Raw genomic sequence first — 24963 nt, 5'->3', positions numbered from 1 at the left:
TGCAATCTTATCCTTAGTTTTAGAGCTATTTTGCTAGCTAATTATTTGGAAAGCAAAATGTACCATTTTTTCTAATTTGTGAGTTCAGCTTTCTTGCATGTCGGTCTACAAAAGTGAACTCTGTATTACTGCCTACATAAAGAAAAGTCTCGTTTTGACAATCATTTTCCCATGCATTCTTCAACTTTTTAAAAAAGATTTATTTTTTATTTATTTGAAAGGCAGAGTTACAGAAAGGCAGAGTCAGAGCAAAAGAGAGAGAGGTAGGTACAGAGGCCCAAGCACTTGGACCAAGGTCTACTGCTCTCCCAGGCCATAGCAGAGAGCTGGATTGGAAGTAAAGCAGCCAGTCAGGATTTGAATTGGCACCCATATGGAATGCTGGCACTGCAGACAGCAGCTTTACCTGCTATGCCACAGTGCCAGACCCTCCTCAACTATCTTGACTGGGAAAACTAAATTAGTTGATGGAAAGTGTTTAGGAGAGACACAACTCTTGCTTTGGGCTTCATATTGGAATCATCCAGGGAGATTCAGAAGTTACTGTCACCTAGTCCACATCCACAAATTTTGTTACACCAGAGTGAGGCAAGCCAGAGCAACGCATGGTTTAAAAGTTCATCAAGTGATTCTAATGCACAGCCAACTTCAAATTTTTCTACACAACTGATTCCTCTGGTAATCAAAATTTCCAAAATTTGCTCCACAGCTCAGACCAGAAAAATCATCACTTCTGGGGAAGGCACAAGTATCAATAGTTTTACAAGCTCCTGGTGATCCAATATGCAGACAAATGCAGGGAGCACTGGCACATTCCACTGGTTCTTAATACTAGCTGGATGTTAGAGTTACCCAAAGACAGGCAGGTGTTTGCAGCGACAGTTAGACAGCATCTGAGATGCCCACATCCTGTATGGAAGGTTCAAGCCCTGTGGCTTTGCTTCCAAATCCAGCCTCCTGCTGATGCATGGTTGAAGCAAGAGGTAATGACTCAACTGCTCGGGTCCCTGCCACCCACATGAGAGACCCAGACTGAGTTCCAAGCTCCTGGTTTCACCTTGGCCCAGTCCTGGCTGTAGAGAACATTTGGAAAGTGAACTAGAAAATGGAAGATCTCTTTGTCTCTGTCTCTGTTTCTCTGCTTTTCAAATAAAATTGAAATAAGTAAATGAAAAAAAAATTAGAATTCCTCAAAGTGATTTTTTTTTTTTTTTTTGACAGGTAGAGTTACAGTCAGTGAGAGAGAGAGACAGAGAAAAAGGTCTTCATTCCATTGGTTCTCTCCCCAAATGGCCGCCACAGTTGGTGCTGTGCCGATCTGAAGCCAGGAGCCAGGAGCCAGGAGCCTCTTCCTGGTCTCCCATGTGGGTGCAAGATCCCAAACACTTGGGCCATCCTCCACTCCCCTCCCAGGCCACAGCAGAAAGCCGGACTGGAAGAGAAGCGACTGGGACTAGAACTGGCACCCATGTGGTATGCCGGCGCCGCAGGCGGAGGATTAACCAAGTGAGCCATGGCGCCAGTTACTCAAAGTACTTGTAAAAATCTCAATGGCCATATGGCAATACAAACCAGTCAAGTCACAATCTCGGGATGGGACACAGGGACCAGTCTTTCCTAAGTGCTCCCGATGTGATCCCAGTGCACAACAGTTTGACAAGCACTGCTCTTGACTCAAATGATGTCCTAAAAGCCCCTTACTCTAACACAGAACGTAGAGCCTTACAAATAAAAACACACCTACTTTGTCTTAGATATTTCTAAAGCAACTATCCCTAAGCCCTTTGTGGAAGAATCTTTTCCAAGGAAATCTGCCTCACGGTAATGGGGTGAAGGAGAAGCAAGTTTAACATTCCCTCTTAGTCACTAATCAGCTGTCTCTGAAACCTCAGAGTGAGCAATCCCTACCTTGAAGAATTTTTGTTAGGATTAAATGAGACAATGCTTGTAAAGGCTTCAGCAGAGTGGCTGGCATACAGGAAACATTCCTTGAGGATTTACTATTATCAAATTTATCCTTGTTTATTAACAGATTAAATCATTTTAGGATTAATGATTAAGATCACTGTCACATTAACAATAATAACAAAGATCCTGGGAGAAATAAAGTTACCTCTCCCAGCACGTGCGCCGCACACACACACACACACACATCTTATTGGGAAATAAGAAAGTGCACATAACTACCCAAGAGATCAAACCAACATAAGACAGGCTACAGTCAGAACAATCTAGAAGTGACAGGTGACATCTTCTTCTATGACTGCAGTTCTAAGAATGAATTTCACGTCAGTATGTCTGGATGAATAATTTTTTTTTAGGTTTTTTGAAACTAAGATTTTAAGTGAATCAGGTTTAAATAAAACTTGATTCTTAAACTCATTCTGTGTTGCCAAGGCAACTCGGCATTAAAGTATAAAATTTCCTTTTTGTAAAAACTTTCACTAACTTCAATTCTCCCATGAGCAGCTGAGTAAAAGCTGGATTTAAGCCAAAAATTCCAAATGAACCTAAAACTCAAAACTGGAACAACAGGCCACTGGTGCGATTCTAGCCACTGGGAGTCAGTTACACTGAGTTCAAATTCTGGTTGTGCCACTAGGCTCATTTAGTGTCCCTGGTTAAGTCTTTCAACTTCTCTACGACTATTCCCTGATCTTTAAGATGGGGATTTTAGAATTTTACACACACACACACATACACACACAGCCATTTTAAGAATTAAATGAGATAAACAACACGAAATACTTAATGCGCTGCCAGGCCCAGCACACGGGCATGCCAAAAAATGCCAGGTGTAAATATTTTAACTCTGCAAGTTGAAGAAAAATTCAATTATCTTAGTTACTTTAAATAAGATGGTGATTTTGTCCCATTAAAGGTATATTTATTGATCATCTACTATGTGCCAAGCTCTGTTTTAGGAGATCTTCTACCAGTAAGTGAAATAAAAAAAGATCTATACACCTTTGTGGAATTTATATTTTTACAAATGAAATGCAGAAAATAAACATTAAATCTAACAGGCTGATGTAGGCATTTAGCCTAGTGGTTAAGATGCCTAAATCTCATATCAGACAACCTGGGTTCAATACCTGGCTCTTGCACCTAACTCCAGCTTCTTGTCAATGTGGACCCTGGGTGGTGATGGTGATGGGGATGGCTCAAGTATCTTGGCTCCTGTCACTCACCTGTGAGATCTGGATTGAGTTCCTGGCTCGCAGCTTCTGCCAGGCGCAGTCCTGAGCTTAGCAGGTATTTGGAGAGTGAACCAGTAGACAGTTCTCTCTCCCTGTCCATCTCTTCTCCCCTCAATTTTTTTTTTAAAGTGAACAAATCAGCAAATACTACAGCAGAGTTACAAAGTAACAGACTTCTCTGTAGTGATGGAAATATTCTTGATCTGCCCTCCCCAGGACAGTAAGCACTGCCCACATGTATTTATAAAGTACTTGAAAGATGGCAAACAAATAATGTACTTTTTTAAAAAAATTATTTTCAATCACTTAAATTTAAAGGGCCCAGGGTTGCTGTTGTGGCACAGTGGGTTAAGCTGCTGCTTGCCATGTTGGCATCCCTTGCAGAAGCACCAATTTGAGTCCTGGCTGCTCTGATTCCAATTCAGCTCCCTTCATCTTGGAAAGAAGATGAAGACAGCCCAAGTACTTGGACCCCTGACACCCACAAGGGAGACTTGGATTGAGTTCCTAGCTCCTGGCTTCAGCCTGGTCCAGCCCCTATGGTTGTGGCTGTTTAGGGAGTGAACCAGAGGATGGAAAAACTTTCTCTTTCTCTCTACTCTTCTGTTTCTCTACCTTTCAAGTAAATAAATAAATCTTAAAAAAAAAAAAAAAAAACTTTAAAGGGCCACAAACTGAACATTTCTATAATACATTAGCAGAAATAATGGGTAAGAAAAGGTAGGGCAGAGTAAAGAAGATAAGGAGTACTAGGAAGGAGAAGAGACAGCTGCCCTGTTACATGGGGTGGTCGGCGTAAGATTCACTGAGAAGGCAAAGTTTACTTGAAAGAGAGGAGAGGGGCCAGCGCTGTGGCACAGCGGGTAAAGACACCACTTGCAGTGCCGGCATCCCATTCCCATGTGGACACTGGTTCGTTCCCGTCTGCTCCACTTCCGATCCAGCTCTCTGCTATGGCCTGGGAAAGCAGCAGAAGAATGGCCCAAGTCCTTGGGCCCCTCCACGTGCATGGGAGACCCAGAAGAAGCTCCTGGCTTCGGATTGGCACAGCTCAGGCCGTTGCGGCCAACTGGGGAGTGAACCAGCAGATGGAAGACACCTCTCTCTCTCTCTTTCTGCCTCTGCCTCTCTGTAATTACATTTCAAATAAAGAAATAAATCTTTTAAAAAAAAAAAAGAAAGAAAGAGATGAGGCAGCAGTCAAGAGAATCAAGTGGGGAACAGCATTTTAGGTGGAGGAAAGGTCCTAAGGGGGCACCTATCAGACATTTTCACGGAACAGCACAGCTTGATACTGGAGGGCTCTGTTTTCTGTTTCTGTTTTAAATTAGGAGTGAGGAGGGGGCGGCGCTGTGGCGTAATGGGTAAGCCTGCTGTCTGCAGTGCTGGCATCCCATATGCACGCCGGTTCAAGTCCCTGCTGCTCCACTTCTGATCCAGCTCTCTGCTATGGCCTGGGAAAGCAGTGGAAGATGGCCCAAGTGTTTGGGCCTCTGTACCCACGTGGGACACCTTTAAGAAGCTCCTGGCTCCTGGCTCCTGGCTTTGGATTGGCACTGCTCTGGCTGTTGTGGTCATCTAGGGAGTAAACCAGTGGATGGAAGACCTCTCTCTCGCTCTCTCTCTCTCTCTGCCTCTGCCTCTTCTGTACTCTGCCTTTCATATAAATAAGTAAATCTTTATTTTTAAAATAAATTTATTTTTTAAATAAATAAATTAGGAGTGAGGAACTTCTAGCCCACAGGCCATATAAAAGATGCAAAATCGTTTGGTCTGGCCAGGCCCAGGAAACCACAGGCAGGACTCGAAATTCAACACATCTATAGCAGGTTAATTTTTTTTTTTTTTTTAAAGGCAGAGTTAGTGAGAGTGAGAGACAGAGACAGAGACAGAGACAGAGAGAGAGAGAGAGAGAGAGAGGGAAAGAGTTATAGACAGTGAGAGAGAGACAGCGAGAAGGGTCTTCCTTCTGTTGGTTCACTCTCCTAATGGCTGCCACGGCTGGTGCTGCATTGATCCAAAGCCAGGAGCTGTGTGCTTCCTCCTGGTCTCCCATGCGGGTGCAGGGCCTAAACACTTGGGCCATCCTCCACTGCCTTCCTGGGCCACAGCAGAGAGCTGGCCTGGAAGAGGAGCAACCAGGACAGAACCCGGCAACCCAACCGGGACTAGAACCTGGGGTGCCGGTGCCACAGGCAGATTAGCCAAGTGAGCCATGGCGCCAACCAACAGACTAATTTTTAAGTTGATCACTTTGTATGGCTCACGAATGATGTTACAAATACCCCAATTGCCCAGTCCTGTTTGAAATGGATCACATGAGGTGCTACACTGAGGACACAGGAACAAATCTGCCAAGAAGCTACCATATGATCTATGCAAGAAATGACGGGGGCTTGTACTTAAGGCGGTGACAATGCAGGTGGCACAAAGGAATCATCTTCTGGATCAGTTTTTTTTTTTTTTTTAATTGATTCTTTTTTTTATTATTTTTATTTTTTTTTATTTTTGACAGGCAGAGTGGATAGTGAGAGAGAGAGAGACAGAGAGAAAGGTCTTCCTTTGCCGTTGGTTCACCCTCCAATGGCTGCTGCGGCCGGCGCGCTACGGGAGCCAGATGCTTCTCCTGGTCTCCCATGGGGTGCAGGGCCCAAGGACTTGGGCCATCCTCCACTGCACTCCCTGGCCACAGCAGAGAGCTGGCCTGGAAGAGGGGCAACCGGGACAGAATCCGGTGCCCCGACTGGGACTAGAACCTGGTGTGCCAGCGCTGCTAGGCAGAGGATTAGCCTGTTGAGCCACGGCGCCGGCCTCTGGATCAGTTTTGAAGACAAAAGTCCCCAGAATTTTCTAATGGATTGGCTGCAAGGTATGAGAAGGACAAGTATTGGTGATTTCTATAAAGATATTGGTCTGAGCAACAGAACTGCCACCAATGGAAACAAAGACAGCCTTGGGGGTAAAAGGCATTGAGGGAGGGCTGTATATGGCTTGGGCGCTCCATCCGAAATCTGGCATCTGTTCATCTAAATCTGGACACACACTGGATCCTAGGAGAAAGGTATGGGAGGAAACATTTTGGGAAGTGGATGATATTTCCATCCCCGGGCTGAGCGAGATCATTAAAGCAGTGAGTACAGAGAGGACCAAGCACAGAGTTCGAGGGCTCTCAGTTCTGGGCAGGGGAAGTGGGGTCAGCAAACGATGCCACCATGGAGCAGCCAGGAAGGTAAAGAGATCAAGTACCAGCTTTTCTAGAGTCATTCCTGAAACTATCATGATCACAGGTACTCATTTAAACATCTGAACAAAGCACCACAATCGAAGCTCTGTGAGTAAAACTTTTACAATAGTCAATCCCGGGATTTGAGAATTATCCTAATTCTTCCAAAAGAGATGAGGAAGGATGGGTGGAACCACACTCCTCCTCTTCGTAAAGTAGGCCTCCACTCCGCAGCCACTGCACGGACCTCCTCCCTCCCCAGTCCTAACCAAAAAAAAAAAAAAGAGATTCAAGCCCATGTTTTACTGACATCAAATATGTCGGAAAATAAAACAGTCTGGGCCGGCGCTGTGGCTCACTAGGCTAATCCTCCACCTTGCGGCGCTGGCACACTGGGTTCTGGTCCTGGTCGGGGCGCCAGATTCTGTCCCGGTTGCCCCTCTTCCAGGCCAGCTCTCTGCTGTGGCCAGGGAGTGCAGTGGAGGATGGCCCAAGTCCTTGGGCCCTGCACCCCATGGGAGACCAGGATAGGCACCTGGCTCCTGCCTTCGGATCAGCGCGGTGCGCTGGCTGCAGCACGCCAGCAGCGGCGGCCATTGGAGGGTGAACCAACGGCAAGGGAGGACCTTTCTCTCTGTCTCTCTCTCTCACTGTCCACTCTGCCTGTCAAAAAAGAAAAAATAAATAAATAAATAAAAAATAAAACAGCCTGTCAGCTTCTAATAGGGAAGAAGTCCCAGAGCCGGAAAAGCCATCCAGGCAACAGCAGGTGACGCATTCAGTAGCAAGTCCCTGGTGCTGTTTCCTACAGTGTGAAATGCACACATACACACACACACAAACACACGCGCGCGTACGCGCAAGCTGTTCTCTCCATGTTTCCCAAACCTTAGCCCTTTCAACAATCAAACTCTGCTCTGTTATGCTAATTTTTGATGTTTTCCTGTCAAACAAATTTTCTCACATTTCTCTTACCACGAACAACTTTTTGATCATGGATCATCACAACTGCAGTCGCTAGACTGAGTAAGAGGCATACTTCATATCTCATAATGAAGCCGAAACAAGAATGTAGGAGGATTCCAGAACTTTTCTCTTTGGGTCATAGCGATAAATCAAATAATGCACTAGCATGATATGTTGTTCAAATAGCATTCCCATCTCTAAGGTCTGGGCTAACCAGGAAGCATTCTGGGGAAGGCGTTGTGGCACAGCGGGTTAGGTCGCTTCTTGGGACACCTGCATCCCATGTCAGAGTGCCTGGGATCAAATTCTGCCTCCGTTTCCAGTCCACCTTCCTGCTAACGTGCTGGGAGGCAGCAGATGCTGGTTCAAGTCTTGTTTTCCCACCGCCCACCATGGGAGACCCAGATGGAGCGCCTGACTCCTGGTTGGGCCCAGCTCCAGATTTTTTGCAGCCATCTAGGAAATTAACCACCGATGAGCTCTTTCTCTTGGTCTGTATCTTTTTTTTAAAATTTATTTATTTTTATTTTTGACAGGCAGAGTGGACAGTGAGAGAGAGACAGAGAGAAAGGTCTTCCTTTTGCCGTTGGTTCACCCTCCAATGGCCGCCGCGGTAGGCGCGCTGCAGCCGGCACCGCGCTGATCTGATGGCAGGAGCCAGGTGCTTCTCCTGGTCTCCCATGGGGTGCAGGGCCCAAGGACTTGGGCCATCCTCCACTGCACTCCCTGGCCACAGCAGAGAGCTGGCCTGGAAGAGGGGCAACCGGGACAGGATCGGTGCCCCGACCGGGACTAGAACCCGGTGTGCCGGCGCCGCAAGGCGGAGGATTAGCCTAGTGAGCTGCGGTGCCGGCCTGGTCTGTTTCTTTCTATCACTCTGCTTTTAAAATAAATAAATAAATAAATATTTGATTTTTTTTTTAAAGAAAACTGTTTTCTTTGTTCTCTTAACAATATAATTTCTGGCAGAGATCTCCCCAAGAACCCTTCCATGTGGCTGCTTCACTGTGAGAGTTTTGTTTTTTTTTTTCAATAAAGAAGTTTCAGAAAACAATGAGCAGGAGCTCCCCGTGAAAGCCATCTGCTGGAGGCCCTGAACATCCTGCAACATCTTTGCATCTTCAGGACCCAGGGCGCTCCTGCCAAACTGCTCCCTCGTGTGATGTTTGCTGAAGGGACGGGAGAGGGAGCAGAGGAAACTCCAGCCCTTCTCTCGGGGAACTGATTCTTCCTGCCAGGGAGGGACCTGGGAGGCGGCAGGCAGCATTCTGAAAACAGGCTGAGCTGCACTGAAATTCTGACCCACTTTTAATCAATGTAAAGTTAATTCTGCATGTGTATTAAGGGAAAGCTAATAAAGGTCACAAGAACAAAGATCTTCTAATGATTCAGTGAAATGAGTGAAAAGACAATGATTGTCCTCAGAACTGAGAACAGCAGCACAAGAAGAGGAGCATTTAGAAAACAGAGGATATCTTCAAAATCTGTCCAGGACTGCCACTTGGCTGAAGCTGGAAACTCGAAGACAAGAAGCAGCAGACGCTCTGGATCAGCCCATCCCATACAGAGAAAATCGTGAAAGATGGAATGAGATTGCGGGCTCGTCCCGCGAGGCCCCCGCACTGTGGGATGGTGGGGCGATGGCGTTCTTCGACAAGAAGCACCAGGGACAAGTTTCAGTGAACATGTCCACTTTATTAACAACCAAGCACACCTTTTAAAGGGCCAGCAGAGAGGGCGGAGCTAATCAGGGCAACACTGATTCTTATAGGATAGAGCCAATTTTGGTGCCACTGTGCTTTTTCAATCAGCTTGAAGGTCACAGTAGGCTGTGGCAGCCTCCCAGGTGGGCCTGGGCCACACCCAGGAACAGTTTGTCTGATTGGCAATCACAAGGCTCTTCAACAGAAGGCAGGGGTGGGGGAAATGTGCCTGGGGCTCCCGAGCCTGCCAGCAGTCAGGCTAACCTGCTGCATGGGCTAGGCAGGCAGTCTCACAGGACCACCCACATGAGAGTGATGGGAGAGAGCAGGTATCCTTCAACCAGGGTGGGAAAGCACACCAGATACAAGGGACTCCTGGCCACAGGAAAGGAAAGGATTAAAGAGCTGTCTCTGATATAGCCAGAGTGTGACACAGCAAGAAGGAAATGACTTCAATCTCTGAAAGTCATCTCTAGTAAAAGATCACTGGAAGTTCAAAGCATATATTAGAAATATCTTTGGAAAAATGGCAGGGCAAAGTCACTACTTATCAATAGTCACACTGAATATAAATGGCCTCAACTCTCCAGTTAAAAGACACAGACTGGCTGAATGGATTAAAAAACAAAACCCATCTATTTGCTGCAAACAAGAAACACATCTTTCCAACAAAGATGCATGCAGACTGAAAGTGAAAGGCTGGAAAAAAATATTCCATGCCAACACAAACCAAAAAAGAGCTGGCATAGCCATCTTAATATCAGACAAAATAAACTTTAACATAAAAACTGTTAAGAGAGACAAAGAGGGGCACTATATAATGATTAAGGGATCAATTCAACAGGAAGATGTAACTATTATAAACATATATGCACTAATTACAGGGCACCGGGTTATTTAAAAGATATGTTAAGGGACTTAAAGGGAGACTTAGACTCCAATATAATAGTATTGGGGGACTTCAATACTCCACTTTCAGCAATAGGCAGATCAACTAGACAGAAGATAAGCAAGGAAACAGCAGATTTAAATGACACTATAGACCAAATGGATCTAACAGGTATCTACAGAACTTTTCATCCTACACTTAAAGAATACACATTCTTCTCAGCAGTACATGGAACATACTCTAGGATTGACCATATACTAAGCCCTAAGGCAAGTCTCAGCAAATTCAGAAGAATAGAAAACATACCATGCATCTTCTCAGGCCACAATGGAATTAAGCTGGAAATTAGCAACTCAGGAATCCCTAGAGCATATGCAGACACATGGAGACTGAACAACATGCTCCTGAGTGAACACTGGGTCATAGAAGAAATCAAAAGAGAAATCAAAAACTTTCTGGAAGTAAATGAGGATAACGACACAACATATCAAAACTTATGGGATACTGCAAAAGCAGTGTTAAAAGGAAAGTTTATAGCAATAGGTGCCTACATCAAGAAATTGGAAAGGCACCAAAAAAAATGAGCTTTCAATGCATCTCAAGGATCTAGAAAAACTGCAGTAAACCAAAGCCAAAACTAGTAGAAGAGAAATAATTAAAATTAGAGAAGAAATAAACAGAATTGAATCCAAAAAACATTACAAAATATCAGCCAAACGAAGAGGTGGTTTTTTGAAAAAATAAATAAAATTGACACCCGTTGGCCCAACTAATGAAAAAAGGAGAGAAAAGACCCAAATCAATAAAATCAGAGATGAAAAAGGGAATGTAACAACAGATACCACAGAAATAAAAAGAGTCATCAGAAATTACTACAAAGAGTTGTATGCCCGTTTATAAAAGAATCTTGTTCCTAAGCATTTTTTAGGCCTGAAATTTGTATTTACACAAAGACATTTTTTTAAAGATTTTTTTAAGACTTTTTACTTCTTTATTTCAGAGGCAGAGTTAAAGAGAGAGGGGAAGAGACAGAGAGAAGGATCTTCCATCTATTGGCTTACTCCCCAGATAGCCACAACGGCCAGAGCTGAGCCTGTCCAAAGCTAGGAGCCATGAGCTTCCTCTGGGTCTCCCATGAGGGTGTGGAAGCCCAAGCACTTGGGCCATCTTCTACTGCTTTCCCAGGCCATAGCAAAGAGCTGGATTGGAAGAGGAGCAGCTGGGACACAACTGGTGCCCAAAAGTGTGCTGGTACTGCAAGTGGGGGCTCAGCCCACTATGCCATAGTGCTGGTCCCTAAGATCCCAGGGAAATAGAGTAATATAATAGTATAATGGCTCTAATAGGAAACCGCCCACACGGTGTGAACAAAGTGAAAGAGGAAGTAGCTTCCAGTAGGGCACCTGCATGTGGGCAAGTTCATAGAGAAGAAAAAGCCACTCCCCCGGGCCAATCTCCATTGAGGAGGTAAGATTTGGGGAAGCCAGAGAACAGACTCTGTACCAGGGGGCTGAAAAGAGATATGGGACTACATTTCTAGAATTCAAGAGTGCGATCCAGGTCAGACCCACACCCGGGCAGGAACACTGGGTTCAGAACTGGAGTGATGTGCCCGTATGTGTCAAGCAGTAGCTTCACTCGCCTTACTCTGTGGCCATGACGTTCAGAGAAGATTGTGACCTGTTTTATTTACATCCAAACCTTTAAGAAAACGGAGATTTTACTTACTACATGAGGAACCCAGGTCCATGGAACATAAGACTTTAGTATAAGTAACTACTGAGTATGCTAGTTAACAGTAGTATTTCACCCTTGAATTACGTATTTTACTCATTAATAACTATGGTGTTTGCTTTTTGCTTTTTTAACACTGTAGTTTTACAGTAAGATTTCCTATGACTATTATAGCAGTAAGGCAGATTTTCAAAAAGTAATAGCTTGTTTAGGCTCAGAATGAAGTGTAAAGCATTATAAAGTAAAAAGAAATCGAAAATTAAGGGCAAGCTCATTCACTATGAAAATACAAAATGAATGATGGCTCCCTTATGCCAATGTGGTGGCCTGACTACCCCACCATAACTTCAAATATACAAGTGGGCTTCAGAAAGTTCATGAACAGGGCAGGATTGTGGCACAGTGGGTTATACTGCTGCTTGGGATACTTGCATCTCATATGAGAGTGCCAGTTCGAGTCTCAGGTACTCTGCTTCTGACCCAGCTTCTGCTAATGAGCCTGGGAAGCAGCAGATGATGGCTCAAGCATCCGAGTCCCTGTCACCCATGTGGGAGACCCATATGTGGATGATCTGGATGGAGTTCCTGGCCCCTGGCTTCGGCCTGGCCCAGCCCAAGCTGTGTGGCCACTTCAAAAGTAAATCAGCAGACAGACAATCTGTCTCTCCCTCCCCCTTTCATTCTGCCTTTCAAATAAACCAATAAATCTTTTTCTATGTTAATTTGGACAAATTGAATTAAAAGATAACTGCTGGAGTGACTATTTGGCCTAAAGGTTAAGGGACCACTTGGGAAACGCATATCCCATATTGAAGTGACCAGGTTCGTATCCCGGCTATACAGCTGATTTCTAGCATCCTGCTAATGTGCATCTTGGGAGGCAGCAGGTGATGGCTCAGGTATTTGAGTCCCTGCCACTTACATGGGAAATTGGATTGACTTCCTGGCTCCTGGTTTCAGCCTGGCCCAGCCCTGGTTGTTGATGGCATCTGGGGAGTGACCCAGCAGATGGGAGACCTCTCTTTCTCTTTCTACTAAATAATTATTAAAAAAAAAATAATGCAGGCCGGTGCCACGGCTCAATAGGCTAATCCTCTGCCTGCGGCGCTGGCACACCGGGTTCTAGTCCTGGTCGGGGCGCCGGATTCTGTCCCGGTTGCCCCTCTTCCAGGCCAGCTCTCTGCTATGGCCCGAGAGTGCAGTGGAGGATGGCCCAAGTGCTTGGGCCCTGCACCCGCATGGGAGACCAGGAGAAGCACCTGGCTCCTGGCTTCGGATCAGTGTGATGTGCTGGCCGCAGCAGCCATTGGAGGGTGAACCAACGGCAAAGGAAGACCTTTCTCTCTGTCTCTTCTGAAGCAGTGTTATACACTTGTTTTCTACTAGTTTCAGGAAAACCTGCTTTGCTAACCTGAAAAGTATCAATGCACAAATACCAACCAGTTCCACTTTGAAAGTCTTTCTTGCGAATTTACAATTGATTAAGTATATTTTGCTGAGATGGTAACATTTTGTCAAGTCAACCAATCTAAGGAATTAAAAAAAAAATTCTCTGTGAGGACTACCAGTGTAAAATAGATAAGACTGGCTATTAACAATAAAACTTTGGTGTCAGTTGTTAGATTTCCAGAGCACATGCCTGCCCGTTTATGCATTCTAACTCCTACTCAGGGTTCACCTGTCCCCAGACAGGCTCCACTCTTTCCTTCGGCATTCCTGAATCTTATCATCCCCCCTACAAGACAACAGACACTTTAAAACCCTCATAGTTCTAACACCATGGGAACCTGAAGACAAAACATTTCAGAAGCCTACGACTTACAGTAAGACCAAAGTTACCAGGCAGATGCACTTCTCTGCACAGGACAAGCTGGCAGACAACAGAGATCAGGCACTCACTGAACTCAAGGAACACATGTTGTTAACATGGCCAATGCTGACCTCATGACTTATTCATGACTTATTTCCATTTAAAGTGCATTTGTGAAAATGCTCCTGTCAGAAAAATTACTATCAAAACTCTGGTTGTCTTTCTGAATCCAGGGCATCTCAGAATGGAGAAATGAACGAATATCTATGCCTTGAGGCTATGTGCTGCCCATATAAACTGCCAGGGACACAGTCCACGCAGGGAGTTCCAGGATCTCCAGGAAACACACAGCCTCAGTCATCGGCCCATTATTTCAGGATTTGACTGAGTCTTTGGGTACTGAGCCAAAAATAAATCTAATAGAACATAAAGATAAAATTACCAGCGTTTCTTGCTTCTCGTGACAGTTAAGATAGTTAATTTCCTGCATCAGCTTGGTTGGGCCGCAGTGCCTAAATAGATACTTGGTTAGACGTTACTCTGAATGTTCCTGTTTCTTGGACAAGATTAAAATTTAAATTGGAGGACTTTGTTTTAAGCACGTTACCCTCTGAGATGTGGACAAGATTCATCCCATTAGCATAAAGCCTTAATTGGACAAAGACTGACCTCAGAGCATCAGAGCAAGAAGGAATCCTGCCAAATGGCTTTTTTTTTTCTTTTTGGACAGGCAGAGCTAGAGAGTGAGAGAGAGAGAGACAAAGAGAAAGGTCTTCCTTCCATTGGTTCACTCCCCAAATGGCTGCCACGGCCGGCATGCTGCGCCAATCCAAAGCCAGGAGCCAGGTGCTTCTCCTGGTCTCCCATGTGGGTGCAGGGCCCAAGCACTTGGGCCATCCTCCACTGCACTCTCAGGCCACAGCAGAGAGTTGGACTGGAAGAGGAGCAACCGGGACAGAATCTGGCGCCCCAACCGGGACTAGAACCCGGGGTGCTGGCGCCACAGGTGGAGGATTAGCCTAGTGAGCCGCGGCGCCGGCCGGAATCTAACAATTTCAGTTCATTACCTGTAGCTGTCACTTTATAAAAGTCACCACTTTTTTGGTCAACCCTATCTATCTACAAGAGCAACTGTCAAAACGTGGTCCCTAATTCAACACCAAAACATCTGGAAATCTGTTAGAAATGCACATTCCTGGGATCGCCCTCAGACTTACTGAGTGCATCTCTGGGGAAGTTAGGTCAGCAGTCTGTTTTAACAAGCCCTCCAGAAGATTCCGATGCATGATAAAGTTTGAGAACCCGTTATCTCTGGTTAAGTCAAATATCCTAAGTATGAGACAGAACTGGATCAGGAAATTCTAGTTGGACTCTGACTACTGTGGATTAGGTGGAAGACATTTGTATTCGTTATCCGTCCTTTTTTATTAGGCATTCACTCAAAAATGCTTTTCCAACACTGTCTTATTAAGAATTACTTAATTTTAAATTACCTAAAATTTCCAGTGCATTCACAGGGTTGTTTTGTACTCACCAAGACAGAACAATGGCAAAGTTTTTATGGCGGGCCAGTGACAAATTCCCAGGCAAAAGTTACAGGTTGAATGCACCATATTATATACTGCTAAGCTTTGGATTCAATTTGGAGTTCCTCCATTATACAGGATATAAAAGCTAAAAATACTCATTATAAAAAGCTTAAAATATATCCTCATATATATACTTAAAATATATATACTTATATATTATATATATATTTAATATTCATAATAAATATATATATAAATAAAATATATATACTTGAAATATATAGTTATATATATATATACTTAAAATACATACTCATATAAAAAGCGTAAAATACTCATTAATATTTCCAAAAGTTTTCACTTCATTATAGTAAAATTTGCCAGTGGGAACAAAATCTCACCAAAGCCGCGATTCCTCTGCTAATTTGATTCTAGCTACTAATGGGCATTACCATTCCTTGTAGAGGGGAGATAAATACCTCTAAACTGTTTAATCATGTTCTGATGGTTTTCGATGGCTTCCTTTAAGATCATTTCAGGCTGGTCCATCTTCCACTGCCACTCAGTGCCCACAGGATTGGTGTGGTGCCTGGGAACAAGACGCAAAGTGCTGAAGGACTCCTTACCGTGAGAGCTTGGCTAGTCATAGGACACAAGGTGCTCTGAAAAACCACAACATCTGGACTGGTTTCCTCCTCAGAGCTCATCTGTTTAGAGCAATATTTTCCTACTTACTTTAAGTCATGACACTAAGCAGAGAGGGGAGGACAGAGAAGCCATTCAACATCTCTGTTCAGGCTCCAGCCTCTAGCCCCTGGTTGAGGTGACAGAACACTCATTCATGTTTTTTTTTTTTTTTTTTTCTTTGTAAATTTTTGTTCATTTATTTGAGAGGTAGAGTTACAGAGAGAGAGAGAGACAGAGAGAAAAAGTCTTCCATCTGTTGGTTCACTCCCCAAATGGCCTCAAAAACAGGAGCTAGGCTGATCCAAATTCAAAGCCAGGAGCCAGGAGCTTCTTCCCGGTCTCCCACGTGGGTGTAGGGGTCCAAGCACTTGGACCATCTTCTACTGCTTTCCTAGGCCACAGCAGAGAGTTGGATTGGAAGAGGAGCAGCCGGGACTAGAACCTGTGTCCATATGGGATGCTGGTGCCACAGGCAAAGGATTAGCCTACTACACCACAGCACCTGCCCCTCCCTCCTGCTTTTATAAAATCATGTTAATTGCACATATATGCAAACACAAAGCAATCTGTCACCACCACATTAACACCATCTAAGTCAACATGTCATAAAATGGGTGTCAGGAGAGCTCGAACCTACGCTTGGAAATCTTACTGAGAAATTTCTTTGAGAAAGAGGGCCTCTGGTTGAGAGCCTTGGGAGAGGAAAGAAACTCCACTTGAAAATGTTTTGCCTACATCCCCTATGGAGCAAGAATGGGGAGACAGCAAACACTCAATAGAAGGGGTGTTTTGTTTCTCTCTGTTCAACAGGAGAAAACACAAGTGTGGCCCTGGCTTGGCACTTTCTGCAATCAACAGAAGTGGAAAAGTCGCATTCTAATTCAGTAAGTGTGGATGGTAAATGTCTATCACTGCACCTCTCCTTCTCATTCAATTTTTTTGCTGGTCCAGCTCCACTTACAAGGATCCATTCTCTTGCCATGTTCCTGTACCTCACCAGTAAACTTTTGAATCTCCTTGAGAAGTCTCCACATGTCTTTCTCCAATACTTTCCAAGGTCTGAATCGAAACTTGATACCCAGAGTGGAGGGAGGTGGGAGTTCTGAGAAAAGCTGCATCCTCTGCTATACTTTTGGAGAATCATAAAAGCCTCTATGATTATTTCTGATTTTTTATGTTTTGACTTCCTCATGAATATTTCCTCTTACTTATCTGGTTATTATCAATTTTTAAAAATATTTTTATCATTATCCTGGGTTGTTACTTTCCTAAATTCTCTTATATATTCCAAGAATTTTTCAATTATTTTGCTTAGATTTCTTACTTATAATCATAAATTATAAGGTAGCTTCCCCTTTTAAAATATTTTTTGCAACAGCAAACAAAGAGAATGAAAGAGGTGCCTATGGGTACAGTATACTTCAAATAATCTCTAGATCACTTTAATACCTAATAAAATATAAATGATATATTAAAAAGTCTATACATGTTCATGGATTCAACCAACTACAGACTGAAATATTCTGGAAAAAAATTACCTGTGTATTGAATACACAATGACTTGTTTTTCCTGTCACTATTCCCTAAACAATATAACAACTATTTACAGGACATTTACATTAGGCATTATAACTAATCTAAAGATGATTTAAAGCATTTGGGAGGCTATATGTAAGTTATATAAAAATATTATGCCATATTGAAGTTCATTCTTATTTATTTGAAAGGCAGAGCAAGATAGAGGTAGAGGTAGAGAGAGAGAGAGAATCTTCCATTCCCTGGCTCACTTCCCAGATGCTAGTCACTCCAAGTCAGAATTCCATCCAGGTGTCCCGCACGGGTGGCAGGGACCCATGAACTGGAGCTATCATCTATTACCTCCCAGAATGTACATTAGCAGAAAGCTGGATAGGAAAGGAGAGGCAGGACTCAATCCCAAGCACTCCAATATGGGAAGTAACATCTCAATCAGCATCTCGAACCACTACACTACAACGCCTACCCATATACCATATTATGTAAGGACCCTGAGAACCCATAGGTTTTTTTGTTTGTTTGTTTTTTACAGGCAGAGTGGACAGTGAGAGAGAAATAGAGACAGAGAGAAAGGTCTTCCTTCTCCATTGGTTCACCCCCCAATGGCTGCTGTGGCCGGCGCACTGCGCTGATCCGAAGCCAGGAGCCAAGTGCTTCTCCTGGTCTCCCATGCGGGTGCAGGACCCAAGCACTTGGGCCATCCTCCACTGCATTCCCGGGCCACAGCAGAGAGCTGGCCTGGAAGAGGAGCAACCGGCACAGAATCCGGCGCCCCAACCGGGACTAGAACCTGGGGTGCCGGCGCTGCAGGTGGAGGATTAGCCTATTGAGCCGCAGCGCCGGCCATAGGTTTTGATGTTGATGACAGGGTCCTAGGAACAATCTTGCAAGGATACTAAGGATGACTGTACTTTCCATATCAAAATGAAGCAAAAATTCATTTTGAAAAACTCACATCAGTATATATCATATTATAGATTCAAAACACCTCTATATATACAACCTCACACAAGCCTTACAGCAATTCTGTAAGAAAGATACTGTTTTTTTTTTTTTTTTTTGTTTTGTTTTTGTTTTTTACAGTTAGGAAACTGAGGCTCAGAGTCTATTTTCATAATCTGATATAAGGAAAATATATAAACATTTATGTAAGCATTTAAGTCCATTTTTCTTGGACCTTTTCTGACATTCTTGTTATATTCTGAATTGAAACAGATGGTGAAGTCTGATTTTATTTATTATTCTTATTTTAAGATTTTATTTTTAAAAATTTATTTGAAAGACAAGAGTTAGAGTGAGAGGGAGAAACGGAGAGAGAGAGAATCTTCCATCTGTTGGTTCACTCCCCAAATGGCTGCAACAGATAGGGCGGGACCAGGCTAAAGCCAGGAGTCAGGAGCTTTTTGCAGCTCTCCCACATGGGTGCAGAGGCCCAAGTACTTGGGTTATCTTCTGCTGCTTTCCCAAGCACATTAGCAGGGAGTTGGATCAGAAGTGGAGCAGTCAGGACTGAAACCAGCACCCATCTAGGATGCCGGCACAGCAGGCAGCAGCTTTACCCACTATTATACCACAATGCCAACCTCCCAAATCTAATTTTAAAAGTTAGCATACTAATATTTCTTTACCAGAACTCATGGTAAATGAAATATCTCCATTTATGTAGGCCTTTCAAAATCTCATTAATGGATTTGTTAAGTGTAGTGTTTGCCCTTTAAAAAATTGGCTAAATGTGCTGCCCAAGAAACTGAAGGATTACATTACTGGCTATAAACAGGTTCTATAGGTAAGAGGCATTACCCAGAAAGCCTTCTATTTCTTTTCAATCCTGACTGGCAAAGAAACAACCGCTTATACAACAATCCGAAGAAGAGGTTAGGAATAATACTTACTATAAAATGTGAAACAATGAGATCGAAGACACAAAACATTTGATTATTTCTACCATAATTTGAATAAGACCCAAATACCAGTCCATAGAAGCCACAGTCCACATAATCATGACTAGCAGGGTTTGTTTTACAAATGCTTATCCTATAATATTTCAAAAAATTTTTTCTAAGCACATACTCTATGCCTCCAAAGAGATATTTAAGCTCATTTTCTTTCAGTGCTGCCATGTCGCCAGTGATCTTTGCTGAAATGTACCTGCGGACCATTGCACACAGGCTATCTCAATCATAACTAAAATTGCCTTTTGTACTGGATAATACTTAGCTGTGTGTATGGTGCTGTCCTGAGCACTACGGAATGTTTAAGAACACATCCCTGCCCTCTACCCACTACATGACAGCAGCAGCTTCCTCAGTTCTAACAAAGGACAAATGTTCCAAAGGACAAATGTCAAACATTCCAAATCTCCCCACAGGGTGAAAATTAGCAACTTAGCCCCCACTTGACAACAATGATATTCCCAAACAGATCCTGTTTTGGATTTTTCACCATATCGTTGAATAATTAGAGTAGGAAATATGTGCAAAAGAACCTAATATGGGCTGATGGTACTGTGGCTATATTTTACATAAAAGGTCTTACTGTTTACAATTTATATTATCCATCAATTGAAGTAGGAACAGAGAAAAATCATACAATGGCTAGAATTTGCATCAAAATAGAGATGACCAAGACAGGTAAATAGAACATGATTGTCCATATAATAGTGAAGGCACAGAGAAATTCATTACACCATATTCTTTCTCAACTTATGTTCAGACACATAGTAAAAAAGCTTTTTTAGGCCAGTGCCATGGCTCAATAGGCTAATCCTCTGCCTGCGGCACTGGCACCCTGGGTTCTAGTCCAGGTTGGGGCGCCGGATTCTGTCCCGGTCGCTCCTCTTCCCAGTCCAGCTCTCTGCTGTGGCCTGGGAGTGCAGTGGAGGATGGCCCAAGTGTTTGGGCCCTGCACCCGCATGGGAGACCAGGAGGAAGCAACTGGCTCCTGGCTTTGGATCAGCGCAGCGCGCCAGCCATAGCGGCCATTTGGGGGGTGAACCAACAGAAGGAAGACCTTTCTCTCTGTCTCTCTCTCTCATTGTCTGTCAAAAAAAAAAAAAAAAAAAAAAAAGCTTTTTTAAAAGAAAGGGGTAGGCAAACATAACAGAGATCTCAGTAGGTAAATAAACAACCTGTTGCTGACTAGGTCAAAAGTTAACAGCTGAGGCAACAGTAGACAACTAAATACCTGGGAGAAAAAAATGACAAGGCAGGCTACTTGGTGAATTAAGGTACAGAAAAATGCTCCTGTGTACTTGGGAAGTTAGAGAGCCTCAAGCATTTTTTTGCTAAGCAAAGACCTGAAGACTGCTGCCTGCCTTTGAAGCTTAAGGCAGGCAGGAAGTGAAGGCTGAGCTGGAGTTGGTCTAGCCGAGCTTTAAGAGTGCCCCTTCACAGGGTCAGACTGCAAGACTAGGAGCATTTGCTTTGACTCCAGGAGCTCAAGGAAATCTCCGTCAAAATACTAGCTGACCACTAAGCTGAAGAGAGATTTCAGAGACAATACATAACAAAGAACAGGTTCTTTACAAATATACTTCAGAAAATTTATTAAATGAACAACTAAAACCCAGAGGAAGCAGCAAAAACAAACTCTGAAAAGAGGGAAGAATCTGACTTCCAGAGTTAACGTATTATAATAATCAAAATATGCAGTTTTCAACAAAATGCAAAGAAACAAGGGCAGTTCGGTCCACTTAAAAATCTGAAGGAAAACAGCAGAACAATGTCTCAACAAATACAGAATTATCAATAAAGAGATACAAATGATAAAAAGTAAACCAACAAAAGTTCTGGAGCGAGGAAGACTGATAACTGGAATGAAAACTTTACTAGAGGATTTCAACAGCAGATGTGAACAGGCAGAAGAAGAGAAATCAATGAGAGTGAAGACAGGTCAATTTCAAATTATCCAGTCTGAGAACAAGAAAAGTGTGAACAAAAGTTAGCAGAGCCTTAGGACACCAACAACTTGAGCACAGTTGAGGGAAGCCATTAAGCATACCAATATATGCATAACAGAATCCCAGTAGGAGAGAAAAGAGAAAATGAAGCAGAAAGATTATTTGATGAAATGATTGAAAACTTCCAAAATTTGATAAAATATGTACATGTATACATCTATGCTCACCAACTCCACGTAGGATACATCCAAAGAGAGCCACATGGGAGTAAATGTTGGGGTATAAAGGGTTAAGCTGCCACTTGGGATGCCCCAAGTCCCCTATTAAAGTGACTGACAGTTCGAGTTCTTGTTCCTCCACTTCTGATTTCAGCTTCCTGCTAATGCATCCTAGGAGGCAGCCGCTGACGGCTCAGGTGCTTGGGGCCCTACCACTCATATGGGAGACTTTTATGGAGTTTGGGTTTTGGGCTGGCCCAGTCTTCACTATTGCAGGCATTCTGAGAATAAATCAGCGGATGGAAAATCTCCCACTCTAGCAGATGAAAATAAATAAATATGAAAAAAAAAAAAGACAGAGAACCACAAAATGTCATGTTACCATCAAACAGCTAAATGACAAAAATAAAATAAAGTAAAATGACCTTGAAAGAAAACAAGAGTGAAGACAAGACACTCAGCATAGCAGGAAGGAATCCTTAATAAGAATTTTTAAAACATATTTTTTAAAGATTTATTTATTTATTTTAAAGGCAGAGTGACAGAGAAAGAGAGAGAATGAAGGCGATCTTCCACCGCTGGTTACTCCCCAAACAGCTGCAATGGCTAGGGCTGGGCCAGACCAAAGCCAGGAGTGTGGAACTCCATCTGAGGCTTCCACGTGGGTGGCAGGGACCCAAGAACTTGGGCCTTCTTTGGTTGCTTTCCCAAGTACATGAGCAGGGAGCTGGACCTGAAGTGGAGCAGCAGGGACATGAACGCATATGGGATGCTGATGTCCAAGGTGGCAGCTTAAGCCGCTGTGCCACAACACTGGTCCTACTACTTAATAGGATTAACAGCCAATTTCTAAGCAGAAATGAGAAATGCCAGGAGGTAATGAGATGCATACTTAAGGTGTAAAAAAGAAAAAAAGAATGTCAATCAAGAATTCTATATCAGGCAAAGTTATTCTTCAAAAAATGAAAGAGTTATTAAGACACTGACAGATGAACACAAGCTGAGGGAGTTCATCACCGGCAGACCTTCCCTACAAGAAAAGCTAAAAGGAGCCCTTCAGGCAGAAATGAGAACAATATAAAGGTAACCACACAGGCAAATACAATCTTCGTAACTATTCTATTTCCTAGGTGATTAAAAAGACAATTGTATAAAACAGGTATAAATCTATGTTAATGAGCATATAACCCATAAAGTTGTAAGTTATAACAATAATAACACAAAGAATAACTGGAGCTGTGTAGGAGCAGTTTCTGATTTCCATTGAACCCACTAAGGTGGTATCAATTCAAATTAGAGTTGTTCTTGATACATCCACTGATGCAATATTTTTAACATTGCCTACTCACAAAAATTGATTTGTAAAATCAAACTCAAAATAATGTAATTTTTTTTGACAGATAGAATGGACAGTGAAAGAGAGAGAGAGAGAGAGAAAGGTCTTCCTTTTTCCGTTGGTTCACCCCCCAATGGCTGCTATGGCCGGCGCGCTGCGACCGGTGCACCGCGCTGATCTGAAGCCAGGTCTCCCTGGTCTCCCATGCGGGTGCAGGGCCCAAGCACTTGGCCCATTATCCACTGCACTCCCGGGCCACAGCAGAGAGCTGGACTGGAAGAGGAGCAACCGGGACAGAATCTGGCGCCCCGACCAGCACTAGAACCCAGTGTGCCGGCACTGCAGGCGGAGGATTAGCCTAGTGAGCCGCGGTGCTGGCCAGTGTAATATTTCTAAAGATATATTTTATTGGGCTAGCAGTGTGGCACAGTAGGTTAGGTCACCACTTGCTACACCTCATCCCATAACAGAGTGCTGGTTGCAGTCCTAGATTTTCCACTTCCGATTTAGCTCCCTGCTCAAGTGTCTTGGAAAGTAGCAGAAGACAGCCCAGGTGCTTGGGCCTCTGCCACCTATGTGGGAGACAAAGACGGAATTTCTGACCCTTGGATTCAAGTTGGCCCACACCTGGCTGCTGTGGTCATTTGGGGAATCAACCAACAGACCGGAGATCTCTCTCTGTCTCCCTTTCTATCTCTCCTGCTTTGTTGTTCTGCCTTTCAAATAAGTAAATAAATCTTTAAAATATATTTTATGCATTTTCTAAAAAAAGAGTTAAAATTCTCCACCAATATGAAGATAGAGTAAGACACAGACTGGAAAGTATTAAATCATTTCAGTTGTTACAGGGAGAAATGATGAGAACCAGCCGGGTAAGAAAATGGATATAGTGAGTTACAGAAAGGAAGAAATTTCCAGCCTAGGCCATTAGATAGCTAATGGTGCCATTACCCCAAAGAGGAAGAATGGGTAACACAGAGCATAATAAATTCCATCATAAAGAAGCTAGGCTCAAAGTACCTGTGGGTTATCATACAGAATAAATCCCACAGGCAGCTGGAAATGAAGAATGAAAACTCAGAGGAGAGATTGGGATTTGGAATGAGGTATTTAAGCGTCAGACTACAGGAGGCAATGAAGCCACGGCGAAGGTATACCACACCTACCGTCATAACGCAGTGATAAAAGACAGTCAAAGAGGGCCAGCAGCAAAGCAGAAGTTAAAGAACAAGCCAAGAAGAACTAATGGGAACCTGAGAAGAAACTACTCAAGGGCGGTTGGGGGTCAGGAAACAGGACTCGAAAAGACTGGCATATCTGAATCTCACAGAAGATGGGGTCTTTCTTGTCCAGAATGCTTTGCTAGAATTGAGTGGAGATAATCAAGTCACCATGACTGAGCATAGAGTGAGTGGCAATGGAGACACGTGTTGGCCTCTAGAGAACTGAGGAGTGGACTGAGGAGCTGAAGAGAAGCAAAAAGATGAGTGAGTAGCAAGAACAAAAGAATAAAACAATAATTTACATCACAGAGATCATGTTCTAGAACAACATAGTTGAAATTTAATTTAATTGAAAACAATAAAAAACACTTCCCGAATCTAAATTATACGCAACATTTAAAATAGGAATTGTCATTTGGTATAGTCATTAAGAAGCCACTTGGGATGCACACATCACATGTCAGAGTGCCGGGATTTGAGTCCCCAGCTCTGCTGCTGATTCCAGCTTCCTGTTAACGCACAACTAAGAGGCGATGGTGATACCTCATGCAGTTAGGTCCCTGCCAACCTCATGGAAGACCAGGAATGAGCTTCAAGCCCCTGGCTTTGGCCTGGCCCAGTCCCAGTTATTGTAGATATGTAGAGAGTAAACCAACAGGCAGGAAATCTCTGTCTCTGTCACTAGGCCTTTCAAAGAAACAGATTTTCAATTGAAATTTGAAAAAAAGAGAATGAATTACAGAAGTGAATGTGTGTTGGGCAGAAAGTGGTTGCTACAGGGGCTGGCGCTGTGGTGTAAAGCTGCCACCTGTAGTGCCAGCATCGCATATGGGTGCCAGTTCGAGCCCCAGCTGCTCTACTTCCGGTCCAGCTCTCTGCTATGGCCTGGGAAAGCAAAGATGGCCCAAGTCCTTGGGCCCCTGCACCCGCATGGGAAACCTGGAGGAAGCTCCTGGCTCCTGGCTCCTGACTTCGGATTGGTGCAGCTCCAGCCGGTGCGGCCAACTGGGG

The 24963-nt window shown here is 43.6% G+C and overlaps 1 protein-coding gene across 3 annotated transcripts in view; it reads right to left on the bottom strand.

Annotated features, from left to right (window-relative positions):
- The window catches only part of LOC133750638 (S-adenosyl-L-methionine-dependent tRNA 4-demethylwyosine synthase TYW1), a 221777-nt gene that overhangs the window by 120260 nt on the left and 76554 nt on the right, over positions 1 to 24963 (bottom strand). For all 3 annotated transcript variants that reach the window (XM_062180247.1, XM_062180248.1, XM_062180246.1), the window contains exon 11: positions 15534 to 15643. In XM_062180247.1, the coding sequence (XP_062036231.1) occupies positions 15534 to 15643 (110 nt within the window). The remainder of the gene's footprint in view (positions 1 to 15533; positions 15644 to 24963) is intronic.

The sequence above is a fragment of the Lepus europaeus genome, chromosome 21 (genome assembly GCF_033115175.1).
Source record: "Lepus europaeus isolate LE1 chromosome 21, mLepTim1.pri, whole genome shotgun sequence".
NCBI classification, from domain to species: domain Eukaryota; kingdom Metazoa; phylum Chordata; class Mammalia; order Lagomorpha; family Leporidae; genus Lepus; species Lepus europaeus.
This window is presented reverse-complemented; position numbering and strand designations above follow the sequence as displayed.